At 38.6% G+C, this 14,173-nt stretch overlaps 1 protein-coding gene across 2 annotated transcripts; it reads left to right on the top strand.

Annotated features, from left to right (window-relative positions):
• Positions 1-293: 293 nt before the first annotated feature.
• Positions 294-11,488, top strand: LOC146638755 (toll-like receptor 1). Of its 2 annotated transcripts, none has more exons than XM_085371023.1 (2): positions 294-351; positions 9,029-11,488. In XM_085371023.1, exon 2 carries the CDS (start codon positions 9,035-9,037, stop codon positions 11,486-11,488), a length of 2,454 nt encoding a protein of 817 aa, XP_085227149.1. In that variant the 5' UTR covers positions 294-351; positions 9,029-9,034. The 2 variants fall into 2 exon arrangements, with proteins under 2 accessions (XP_085227149.1, XP_085227142.1); XM_085371016.1 differs by lacking the exon at positions 294-351 and adding an exon at positions 4,354-4,446.
• The last annotated feature ends 2,685 nt before the right edge of the window (positions 11,489-14,173 follow it).

Below are 14,173 nucleotides of genomic sequence, written 5' to 3'. Positions count from 1 at the left end.
TACTTCTATAAAATACACTGTTACATAAAAAGGGAAGTGAAAAGAGGATGTTGAAGTGAGAAAAGCATAAGTAGTCTGGGAATTGCTTTCATTTCTATGCCTGTTTCCGCTCAGCTTCATGTTGTTTTTACTGTAACTTAAAAACTATTAGCAACTACTGCTGGAGCAGTGCTAACGCATGACTTTTGGTCACATTTAATCCAAATTTTATTTGGTGGTATACCTTTCTCGATCAGTCAGTTTTGTCTTACTGATTTCCTTTTTTCCCCATATCCAGAGATTTGGAACCACTGTGACTCTGATGATTTTGTACGTGAGACTTAAAAACGTGACCATCAGACCACAATAAAGGTTAGTGCTCTTTTTTTTATCCGTCTATGAACTAAATGGTGTTTTCCAGAGTGGTTTTTTTATTGTGGTTTTGGATTTTTTTATTTTATTTTAATATCTAGATTACATGAGTCAAGAAAAACACTTAATTGAAAGTAATCTAAAATATGACGATGTCAAATGTCTGCTTTTAAAGTTTTGGTGGGATTTATGAATGCATAAATAATCATAAACTCATACCATGATATGAAATGGCAGTATTTTATATTTATGACAGTATTAACATTCCCTTTTTGCTCACACTGTTTTTTGATATTTAGAAAAAGCAGCTTTTCTAAATGTCTATTTGCTTTCTTTGTTGTCCCCAACAATATATATATATATATATATATATATATATATATATATATATATATATATATATATATATATATATATATATAAAAAGATTCCAACAAAACTGACACCAAGAAAATCACGGGAATTAAAGAAAACAGAGCAACAATTCCATGATAAGCACACAGCAAGCCACATTCACAAAGGAAAAACTCACTTCCAGAAAAAACGGTAAACCAAACCAATTAGAATTTAACCAGTTCAAAAAAATTAAAAGTAAGTCTGATCTTAAAGAAAGTAACCAGTGTTGTTCCAGGTAAGTTCCTTTCAAAATGATGTTTTCACATCACTCTGGCCTGTTCCTTAAATTTCTTTCATCTTTCTGCTCAGCCAAATTTCTTTTTAGCCTTGATGCTTTTAATACACGTCTGGCATATTTTTAGTATACTGACTAAAATCAAAAAGTGTTACATAAACTATTTTTTTTTAAACCCATAAAACCCAGTAATATTCTAGCAGCAGAAAAATAGCGCACAATAACTGAAATTTACCGTGTTTACATTTGTCATCATGTAAAAACACAGAAATTGTCTATAATTAAAATACACAAAAAAGTCCATATTTTTTTTTACGTTGTATTACATTAAAATACAGTTCTTTTAGGTGTAAATGGAAATTAAACAATATTAGAAATATACAGAAAATGTTATTGTAATTACATTACAGATCTTATCAAGTGCATACTGATGGATGTGAATATTGAAAGAGTTTAGCTAAATAAAACACTAAATTTACTTTGTGTAATAATTTCATAATACTGCTGTAATGCACTAATACAGAAAACTCCTAACAATTTGTAAAAGTAAATGTAGTGGGTTAGATGTGGTGGATGTTGGTTCAAACATGCTTTCTGTGAATGCAGCATGAACATTAACCTCTCCCTTAGCTGTTAATCAGATGTTGGTTATAAGGAACAACTGTAGTCTACTCCTGAGCTCTGGCAGTTTGCACTAATTTCTGTTCAAGGTGGCAAAGATCACAGCCTGTTAAGTATTGCAGACCGCATTCATTTCCCCTGGCAACTGGTTAATATAGAATAGAATAGAATAGAATAGAATAGAATAATCCTTTAATTGTCCCACAAGGGGAAATTTGGTTGTAACAGCAGCCAAAAAGACACATATACAAACAAACAGTACACAGGACACGGAACAGAAACATACACAATTTTTCTTACATTAAGGACAATGGTTACTATAAACAGAGTACTGTACAGTTATTAAATTAAATAAAAATAACTACAGGTAAGAGGCAAACCAGGTTGTAGTGCGAATCGGTTAATTAACTTATTGCAGTTACAGTGCAGATGTAAACATCTATGTTTTTTGGGAGCAGTTCTGATTGTACAGTACAGTTCTGATTGTACAGTCTGACAGCTGCAGGGAGGAATATAATAATAATACTATAATAATAATATGTATAACTATTAAAGGGTAAGTAGGATCCTCATGGGTTATCTATCGTAGGGTGGACACTGGATGATTGTTTTCCCTCTCTTGTTACAGGCCTACACACTGCTGCTGTCTTGTTGTAGCCTTGTTGTTGCTTTGCTGTTATTTATGGACTGGCATTGACTGGTTCATTGTTTTATGGTGTTTTCATCTTAACTGTTTGTTATATTGTAATTGTGCTTTTAAAAGGAGTTGTATTTTAGAGTGTGTGCATTTGTTCTTGTCTCCTTATATTTTATTTCCTGAGTTGTTTGCTGTTTTGTATGCCACAACTTCTAGGTTCTTTTTGATTTTGCTTTAGTGGCGGCACAGTCGCTTGTTGTGGGGGCTAGGCACGTGTGGTAAAATTCCCTCAGATGCATGTGAATGTACACACCGGGAAATGGGTATAACGCACCATTTAACAGTTTGGTAATGCCAGCCCTGCAACCTAGTTCTTTTTTTTGCAGCTCTGTGCTTTTAGTTTTTTTTTTCTTAAAAGCTTTGCATGTGGTAGAGGGGATACCAGGGGAGAGGCTATTGCATGAGGGAAGCAGGACAGGACAGGACTGAGCCTTAGGACCTATCTCTTTGTGCAAAAAGGTACAGAATAAATGCTGGCAGCCTTTTAGTGGGACTCGTGCTCACAGTACCGCACTGTGAAAATCATCTGACATTCTCCAAAGAATATCAGAACCAGACTAGCATCCAGTTCTCCTTAAAGATGAGAAAATGTTCTCATTTCAGGGAAGATGGCTGCTGAAAGTGTTCTTCTCTATATCATCTTGTGCTAGGATTTATCTTCAAGAAGCATCATTTGAATTAAATACAAAAAACAAACAAAAAAATAATTTGTAGTTAGTAAGTAAACATTGACTTTAATTATGTAACCCTGGTAAGATTTACAGCAATCAGAAGTACAGGGTTCTTTGAATGCATCGTAGTTCTTGTTTGATAGTTTAATTTCCGGGCTTGCCCTGAAGGCATCATCTGCAGCTCGGTGCGCGTGAAGGTGTGGTGTAGGGGGAAAAGGACGGCAAGGAAAAACTCCATGCTGCCGCGAGCACGGTTTTTCCCAGTTGAAAGAGAGAAAAGAGATTCTATTAACATTTGTGAGAGCGCTGTCGTTAGCGGTGAACCACAGACGGGTACCTACCTCAAAGGAGTCGGAGTGTTTTGAACTTTTTGAACTATTCTGGTGAGTTAGTCTAGCTCACTTAGCACCGCTATCCGATTGTTAAGTGATGACGTGAGGAATCCTACTTCCGGGCCTAAAGTAGTCTGCGTTTAATATGGCTTTTGTGTTGTTAACATGTTTAATGTTATGTATTTTCTTCTATTTAATCTCAAAAAGCTCCTAAAACAGTCAGTGATCACTGTTGACCTCCCTCTGCTTTTATTACCGCTAATCATTTATTTAAGCTCAGTTTTTAAAACCTTACGATATAACTACAGCTAGGGCTGCTCGATTATGGCAAAAATGATAATCACGATTATTTTCACTGAAATTGAGATCTCGATTATTTGACGATATTTATTTAACCCTTTAAGACCTACCATAGAACCAAGTCCGCCAGAGCTTATATTATATTTTTACATGTTGTAGTGCCATTTGTGGGAGCATTTCAAGTTGCTATACAACTATTATAGCCCATATTTTAATAATATGTATGCATTAAGTCCATAGTAACTACATTAATTGCAAAAAAGTGCAATAAACTACAAAAAAATTTTTTTGTTTTTTTTGCATATATTTCTACTTGGAGAAATTTAAGAGGCTTATCCTTCAAAACTTTAAATACAAAAAAGTTGCAAAAAATAGTTTACAACAGGAAATTTATTTTGAGTGTCTTCATAGTTTTATTTTGGAGATACATCAATTTTTATATACTGCAGGAAAAACGAAAAAACAATCCTATGATGCAAATTTGCAAAGAAAACAGCATCAAAATAAACTATTTCCAGCAGTGCAATTCAAGTTCTAAGCATCCCAGAAACTATTCAGAAAAGTCAAACATGACCAGTATAGGCTTTTAAGGCCTACAAGTAAAAAAACTACAATTTCCGCGAAAATGACGTCACTTCCGGTTTCGGGCAGGAAATGGCGGACATGTGACAGTTCGCGCTGACATCTGTTTAACTGTGGGAAGTGTTACGAACAGCTGATCGGATCGGCAAAGCCTGTTTCTGGAATATTATGTTTTTGTTCCTGCAAGCGCTTTTTATGCAGTTTTTGCAAAGCTTTATGTGGAAGGAAACCGTGACCGAGGACAAACTGATGGCATCAGATGTAAGTACAACTCCTCCGGTTTCATATGCAAAACAAATTATTGCGCTAGCTTACACGGTCCAGGTTCTACAGGGATTTAAAAATAGTTACGCAAAACGGAGCGTGCTGCTCTGACCGGATCTAAAGGGTTAACAATGACTTTAAAAAATAATATAAAATAGTGTGCAACACCACTGAAGTTTTTTTTACCTCTCTTTTCAACCAACGGCAGTCACTCTCCTCTCCAAATAACTTCTGCTTAGCTTTCCGAGCTTCCCTCGGGTCCTCTTAATCAGCAGTCTCCAACCTTTTTTGCGCCACGGACGGTTTATGCCCGACAATATTTTCACGGACCGGCCTTTAAGGTGTCGCGGATAAATGAGGGAGGGGCCAATAATCGGCTCAGTCATTTTTAATGATCGTTGAAAGCCCAGATCGTAATCGTGATTAAAATTCGATTAATTGAGCAGCCCTAACTACAGCCCATCCCATGCAGCAGTATATGAATGACTAGGTTCAAGGTTCAAGGTTCTTTATTTGTCACATGCATAGTTATACAAGTATAACACACAGTGAAATGTAGCCTGACACGCTCCTCGACATGTGCAAAAAAATTGGGGGGGGGTGTAGAGGAAGAACATTATATATATATATAGTATATAGTATATACATTGGGTGAATGTGCAGTAGTAGCAGCAAGCAGGTGAATTCTGTACATTAATATGAATAGACATCTGACTATTTTACAGGATAGACAATATAAACATATTTAAAATTAAAGGAATTGAAATGTACATTGTGCCTTGGTTTAGTGTCTGGAAGAGTCCTGACTCAGTCAATTATAGATGATGTGAGAGGGCGGGTGTGTGTGTTTAGGGCACGGATGGCTTGGGGATAGAAGCTCCTCTTGAGTCTCTCTGTCCTTGCCCGGAAGATGCGGAACCTTCTACCAGATTGCAGAAGTTGGAACAGTTTGTTGCCAGGATGGGACGGGTCCTTCAGTATCTGCGCTGCTCTAGTCCGGCATCTCCTGGTGTAGGTGTCCTGAAGCGGGGGGAGAGCAATCCTGCAGCAGCGTTCTGCTGTACGGATCACTCTCTGGAGAGCTTTTTGGTCCTTCACACAGCTGTTCCCAAACCACGATGTCATGTTCTGTGTGAGGATGCTCTCCACAGCGCCTGTATAGAAAATCCTGAGGATCTTTGGAGAGACCCTGAACTTCCTCAGTTGTCGTAGGTGATACAGGCGCTGCCTAGCCTTTTTGGTCTGGACCTGAATGTGGGCAGCCCATGTCAGGTCTGAGGAGATGTGGACTAACCTCGTATTGTGGATGGATTATCTCAGTTGTTCTCCTGGCTGAAGTTTGGTCATTTTACAGCATCCTGCCATGCGATTACATTTGTTCCTGACCACCGAGAACACTCACGTTAACTTTTATCGAGTGGAAAAAAGGTTAGCTTGTTTATATTATGCTAACATAGCTGTGTCGCTAGCGGTCACGTAGCACATCATTATATACCAGCTAGCCCAACTTCAGTAACCCTACAAACGTCACTGCTGTTTAGTTTTCTGTCTTCATTTATGCTGGAAGTGATAACAGAGCTGTACGTTTTAATTTGTTTCCAAAACCCCGCAGTCAGGACATGCTATATTGTATTTAGATAGAAGCTAGCGAGCTAACTCCCTGCTAACTTCTAACTCCGTTAAATGTCATAAATTCCGTTTTCATGGATGCCTGGATGTTAAACTCAATTGTTACACCTGGTAGAGCAGAACGCTGATCATTTTATTAAAGATGAAAGACTTTAGACAGTTTTTCAACTCTCAGTAATGCCATAGTGATCATTTGATATATGGACCTACAGCGGAGTTTAGACCCAGACACGGCTAGTGACGTCAGACTGAAGAACCGGATTGCAGTTCAATGCACTGAAAAAAAGAACTAACCAGTCAGAATAGTAGTAAATGTGTTTAATGATGTTTAAGATGTGTTTTTATAGTATTGTGACGTTGTGACAGTTTTGTTTATTATGAGTGTCTAGTGTTTTTCTTTTCTTGGGCCTGCTAGTTCAGCCGCGGCCAGCTAAGTGGTTATGCGCAGTTCACGTGCAATAGCTGTGCTGTAGCTGTAACTGCGGGTGATGCACAGTAATACCGGTGTATTTACTTTTAAGGTGTCACAAGATGCAAATTTATTTTAATATTTAAAAAGAACCAAGGACATTAGGAACAAGGACATTTAAGGAATGTGGACATCTAACATTCTGCGTATTTGTGTGCAGACTGTTTTTTTTTTTTGTTTTTTTTTTTGAGGTACAGTTCCATGTGTGCCGAGTGAGGAGCTGGTATCATGAGTCTAAGACACTGTTGCTGTTGTGGAGGCCTTCTGTGTGTCAGGACGCCGACACGTTGATGCCTGCCGTACTAGGAGGGCGGTAGGGAAAAAAACAAAAGGAAGCCCACCTGAGAGATACCTTATCATTTTCTTTTGCTACTTTTTCCCCGCCTGAGATTCAGGTCGTTTTCAGTTCTTAACCCAGGACAGTGGGTAACTAAATAAACTGACACCATAAAGAACTGGACACTCACATGCTATTTTCTTTTCTTTTTCCTTTTCTTTGGGGTGTTGAAATATTGTTTCTTGTCTTACATCTATTTTGATTGTTTCAATTATTTTTGTGATGCATTTGAGATAGTTACTGCATTTGAAGTTATCCCTACATTGAGGATGAGTAAAGGGAACTGATCCAAAGGAAATATATATAAAGCAAACTTTGTTTCATAAACCTGTGGTTGTGCGTGTTATGTGGGTTGGAAGTCTTATTGCTCTTACAGAGTTGCTACTGCCAATCTCCTTCCCAAACCTAGATTCGGATATTGTAGACATTGCACTTGGGTGAGCAGTATAGATCATCTCTTTATAGATAGAGGGACACACGTCCAGGTTACAATTACATTGATACTGACATTAATATATATTTTTTTGATATATCACCAAGCAAATCATTGAGAGTTTGCAAAGTTTTTGTAGAGTTATTCTTGCACTAGAGTAGTGTGTATGTAAAGAGTTTAGGTTAAGTGGAAAGTCTAAATTAATTATATTGTGTAACAGCGTGAGCAGCATTTGCATATGCATGTGTGATCTGTCATGAAGGATCGAGTGAGAGGCATAGAAATGCAGTACTTCAAATGAAAGTGAAACCTACAATTTAATTAGAATGTATGCAGAATATCCACGGGGAAAAAATAAAAACATCTGGAGAACAGGGAGCACATGAGTGGAGGTTAAAGAATGACCTGAACATGAACAAAGGAAATGATACAAAGGAAGCAAAACTAAATGCAAGACACAGGAGAGAAATGACTACCCCCCAAAAAACAAAAACAAAAAACTGGAAGAGAGAATCATTTGAAACAGGAATACACAGAGATTATAACAATACGTAATAATAATGATAACAATTAACACCAAAGGACCTCATGGAGAGTGAAAAACACTGAGGGAAGAACCTGAAGTCTATTATCAAGACGACATTAACTACAGTACTTGTCATATTTATCTGTAAAGTAACCCTGCATCATTCATCAGTCAGTTTTGTGTAATTTTATACTAAATGAATCAAAATTTGGATGTAGTTCTAGAATTAAATTAGAATTTAGCTGTAATATTTTTTAAATAAACATAGCTTATAAGTGATCAGTATCATAGCTTATCTCTCCTCCTCTCACACACTGAGCACCGACTCCCCACAGTTTCTTTTTCTTCAAAAACAGTTTCCCCACTGTGCAATACCAAATTCTATGTGCAATAACACTATTTATTACATATTACTTTTTAAAACTGGCTTGTATATTTGTATATAGTGCTGCAGAACTGTGCCACCACCCCACCCCACCCCCCACCAAGTGAGTAGGAGATGCTCTGTATCTCATTGTACAAATGTATAGAGACAATAAAGGCATTCTGTTCTATTCTATTTTCTTCTATAAATCATGTTAAGCTTGCAACTGTATTTTTACACTCTTTTTATGTGTAAAAATGAATACATTTTCTGTAAATGCATGTAAAAAAACATGTTTATTCATAAGTACACTTCTCTATTTATTTTTTATTAAATCAGATATGTTAATGCAGAGAATATTTCTTGTAATTTTACTGATATTTCATGTGTTTAAAATGACAGGAAAATGCTGTAAAATTTATATGAAAATTCTGAAATTACAGATTTTTCTAACAGTGCAAGTCTGACTTCAAATTAAAATGTTTTAATTTGAGACGTAACAATTATTTCTAACACTCTACTGAAGTTTCAGTTTCCAATTTTTGCATTATTCAGTTGATAAAAACCTAATTTGTACATTTATCAATTTGTCTACCCTAATTAAAAACTTAAACTGTTTAATTAAGGCATTGCACACTGAATCCTTTAAAATGATTACGTCAAATCCACACCTCTCTACAGCAATTACTAAGCATTATAACCACCACAAAGAATTTATTGTAGGACTTTTGAACATTTCTTTTTGATGTATCCAACACTCTGACAACTGATGGTAAAAATAAATAATATTATGAAAGCTAATACCTATATCTTTTATTTAGGCAACAATGAGGGTCACAGCAGCCGTACTCTGGACAGCAGCCGTGTTGGTGGGACTTCAGAAGAGCACTTCATCACCTGACAACTTTGTAGACCGATCATCCCAAAACCTCTCCTCTGTCCCAACTGACCTGCCACAGACGACTGAGTTTTTAGACCTCTCTCGCAACTACATACGTCAGCTTCACAATGGAGACTTTCAAAAAACCACTCACCTCAGGTTCCTGAATGTGTCATGGAATAATTTGGAGGAGATCGATCCACAGACTTTTCTTAACACGCCTCTCCTGGAACATCTGGACCTGTCGCACAACAATCTCAAGAACCTCTCAAGTCAACAATACCTGCTACACACAGTGAACCTCCTGGTGCTAAACTTGGCCTTTAACAGATTTCTTACCATGACATTGGGGAGTGAGTTCAGCTCTCTTGTAAAACTGGAAAGATTAACAGTTGGAGCAAAAAACATCAGCGTGGGTGACTTCAAGAACATTGCTAAAATGAAACTACGTACATTGACGTTATTACTAGAGGATGGACTTTATTATGAAGCAGGCAGCCTGGAGGATGTTCATGCTCAAAGGCTGCAGATAGCCTTTGGACATAATCAAAAAATTGACCGTAATCTGACTGCTGATGCTCTGTCTCTGTTTGCTGAAGTGGAGATGATGAATATGATAAATGGCTACAAAGACCTAAGTAAGCAGCTAAGAGAGACGGTGAAAATCCACACAACGAGTTTTTATCTCACCAACATAACAATTAAATGGCACGACTTAACTGAATATGTAAATGTGGCTCTAAATACAACTTTGAAACATCTTGATGCCTCTGATGTGCACATAATGCAGCCTCCTCGAGTTGAAACAGAAGTGATCAAAACATCACAGGTGATTTCTTTCACAGCCAGCCAGGCAGTGGTAACAAGTTTCTTCTTCTCACAGGAGGCTTTATACAACTTTTTCATCAGCATGCCAGTGGAGAGTGTTGCGATTACTGACACGCCAATAATACACATGACCTGTCCCAAGTCACAGAGTCCAATACGCCAGCTGGATTTTTCTAATTGTGCTATGTCTGATTCCATCTTCTCAAGTGTGGTGGATGATAAATTTGTAGAATGTCAGAACCTGCGTAACCTGAAGAACTTGACTCTGATAGGCAACAGTCTTAAAAAACTTGAGATACTGAGCCAACGTTTTCAATATATGTCGTCCCTGCAACATCTGGACCTCAGCGTCAACTCCATAGGGTATGACCAGTCATCACAGTGCATCTGGCCAGCAAGCATCACCAATATAAATCTGTCTTCTAATAGTTTGACTGAGTCAGTTTTTCAATGTCTACCAAATGGGACACAGATACTGGACCTCCAGAACAACCAGATTTCGGTGGTTCCGCAATCCATCTTTAAACTGAGAAACCTTTCAACTCTGAATCTAAATGCTAACCGGCTGCGGGACCTGCCAGGTTGTGGCACTTTCCCCACACTCCACAAGCTTCTGCTCAGGTCAAATTCTCTCCATGCCCCATCTGTGAACATATTGGAAAGCTGTCCCGAACTGCATATCCTAGATGTCAGTTTTAACCCCTTCACCTGTACCTGCACTCTCAGAGGTTTCATAAAGCTCGCTATCAATTCTGAAAAGAGCAACAGCCAATCAGGAATTAAGCTGCTGAATTGGCCACAGGGCTATTACTGCACATACCCCGAGGACGTTAGAAACTCAACTTTAAGAGACATCTCGATCCCAGAGGTCTCCTGCAGCATTGGCCTTCTAGTGGTTGCAATTTTGGTTCCAGCAGGGACACTGATTATTTCCATTGTGATTCTGTGTCACTGTTTGGATGTTCCCTGGTACACGGGCATGATCTGGCAGTGGACAAGAGCCAAACATCGTGCAAGACTGCAACAAGCTCGGCCCGAGGATCTGGTGGGTCTGGAGTTCCACGCGTTTGTGTCTTATAGCCAGCACGATGTTGACTGGGTGCGCAATTCCCTTCTTCCCAACCTCGAAGGCCCCGCAGGAGGGCTTAGAATCTGTCATCACGAGAAACATTTTGTGCCGGGAAAGACGATCATTGAGAACATCATCAGCTGTGTGGAGAAATGCAGGCGCTCTGTGTTTGTCCTCTCTGCTCACTTTGTCAAGAGCGAGTGGTGTCATTACGAGCTCTACTTTGCCACCCACCAACGTCTCACTCTGGGCTCAGACAGCATTGTGCTGGTACTGCTTGAGCCTCTGCCTCAATACCTAATCCCATCCAAGTACTACCAGCTGAAGTCCATGATGAACCGCCACACATATCTGGAGTGGCCTCAAGACAGGGCAAAACAAAGGTTATTCTGGGCTAACCTCAGAGCTGCCCTACAGACTGACTTGCCCAATGCTCCAGTCACACAAGTACAGGAGCATTGGGCAGAGGAAAGACTTGAAGAGAGACAGGGGTTAATAGGGTAAAAAGAGGCATCAAAAGCATTTGGATACACTGGAAATACATCGTAGCTACCCTGAATCTTTAAAGACATGGTCACCTAATACCCTATCTATTCCATCTATTCCTCTTATCCAATTCAGGTTTACCCTATATCCCAGCTGAAATAGGGTGAGATGCTGGGTACAAGTCACTAGCCTGTCACAGGACTAACACATAGAGATAGACAATCATTCATACTCATAAACACAATTTCGATTCACCATTTAACACCAATAACTGCTTGACTTTGGACTGTGAGAGGAAGCTGGAATACCCAGAGAGAACCTATGCAGACACAGGTTGAAAAAGTAAGCACCACACAGGAAGGCCCCAGTTAGATGGTTGATTTGAACCCAGAACCTTTCTGTGAGGCAACAGTGTTCACCACCATGCCACTCTTCTAGGTAGCATGAATTAAAAGAAGAAATAATAATATAAAAAATATAAAAAATTATAGTTTTTTTTTCTAGTCAATGAAGCTCTGACATGATATACATAAATTATGAAATGTTGATTGATTGATTTACTATTTTATTAGCATTCTATAAGTTATTTAAGTTAAAAACAGGCGATTCACAAAAATTGCGGAAAAATCTTCACCTGTAAACTGTAAATTGCGAATTTAACAACTATGTAGAACACAAGGGGAAATTACTTTACAAGGATATCCCTGACAAGTTGTCTGCCAATTGGAAAGCTGGTGGTTCGATGCTTGGCTGTCAAATTGTGCTTGTTTGGATTCAATAAATCATTGCCAATAAATCATGCCAAAGTATCATTCTGCAAGATACTGAACTGCAATGCATTCACTGGAGTGTGAGTGAATGTTAGATTATATGGATGCCTGCATGTGTTGTACTAAGTGCTTTGAGTGCTCAAGCAGAGTAGAAAATTGCTACATTAAAAACAGTTCGTTTAAATACTGGTACGTTGTAACTGATATCATTTTTTAAATAATGCACTCAGTATATTATTCTCTAGAATGTTCTTTATTAGTAAATATATGTTACACAATGAGAAGGAATTCAGCCGGGTCTAATGAGGTTAGGACATAAGTTGAGTCTGTATATATTGTATATGTTGATAAAATCATCTGTTGATTTGTGCTAATTTGGATTCAACAAATCAGTATCGACATTGCCAAAGATAAACATTATTTTTGTGGGTGTTTTTGGTAAAATTTTATTCCAGGTCTTTCTTCCAACTATTAAATGCAACTATACTAGAGCCTGTTGTTCTACAAATTACAATAACCTTTTTCTTTTTTCATATAAAAATTTCAGTTGTGACACATTTCAAATGATATAGCTATTGTATTAAAATATGTGCAAAGTGACTGGGGTAATGTTTGATGTTGTGAAAGTTGGCCTACAGGCTTCTGTTGTTATTAAAGTGTAAAACTGTGAAGTATTGAAAATTTATCTTGTGTGATGGTGCTATTAAACTGGTCGTCCAGGGAGTAATAAAAACAGATTTTAATGTTGAAGAAAGAGTTATTATCAGGGTCAGTGTCATTTTGCAGTTCCTGCTGTGCAGTGAATTTGAAACTAATCAGTTCCAGACCATGTGTGTGAAATATCAGCTGCCATGGAAGAGTCATGAAGAATCATGCATCTTCTGACAAAAAAAACCCCTCAAGTTGAATGAGAAACTTTTGTTGTCAAAAATGGTAAGATAGCATGGTCATCATGATATATTAACCAGGGCAGGATGGCAGCACAAAGATGCAACAAAAATGACTCTTTTCTGGTACCAAGGTAAGTTGTTGAGGATATCCTTAACTTTTCAGTTGCTCAACGCTACTGTCAATTGCTGCTGGCCAGCGTCATTGAAACTTTCTTTGAAGTTCACATTAGACTTTAACACTTGAATGAATGAATAAACTCTAGTAGAATGTTAAAATGTAATCAGTTGGTTTACACGCTAGGTAGCCACCGGGAGTGAGCCGGTACATACCTGAGCGCCCGGCCCCAGACACCCAGAACCACCAATGCACCAATGTCTGAGGGCATCAGCCAACGACAGATAGTGTGGTGGGGGAGATAGGCCCCCACACCTGGGAGGGCCTGAGATGTTCCCAGAGAGGTGGAGTCTAAGACTTGACCTGACATATAGACACAGACAAACAGGCACACACAGACACAAGTGTACATTCCCACTCTCATGCGCACATATACAAATACTTGTCACTCGCCAAACGTGGAGACAAACATAAATGGACACTGTACACACACTCACAATCCCTAAACATACTCTATACCCTAGGTCCAGGCACCTTCACCCTCAGAGAGGTGATGGTACCTAGACCCAGGAGATGATACCCTGTTCCCTGGGGTGGAGACAAGCAGGCCGCCCCCGCCCCCAGCAGCAGGGAGGCCCCACATCCAGACCCCAATCAGATGGCCAATTCCTCCGTACACCCCCTTCCCCGATGGTAAACAGAGAACGGGGTGTGAATAGAATAGAATAAACCTTTATTATCCCACGGATGAGAAATTTCGGTGTTACAGAACTCTTACAGCAAAGGACAATAAAATATAAAAGGAAGACACAAGGTGGTAAACAAACAAGCTGGTGAGTAAGATGACCAAAAGAATGTTAAGCTGCATTATAGAGTCTGACAGCTGCTGGTAAGAATGACTTGCGGTAGCGCTCCTTCCTACACTGTG

Source organism: Diplotaxodon limnothrissa, linkage group LG2, assembly GCF_057381915.1.
Source record: "Diplotaxodon limnothrissa isolate DT_005_m linkage group LG2, D_limnothrissa_male_GT1.1, whole genome shotgun sequence".
Classification (NCBI taxonomy): Eukaryota; Metazoa; Chordata; class Actinopteri; order Cichliformes; family Cichlidae; genus Diplotaxodon; species Diplotaxodon limnothrissa.
Note: the sequence above shows the minus strand (reverse complement) of the source record. Positions and strands in the feature narration are given on the sequence as shown.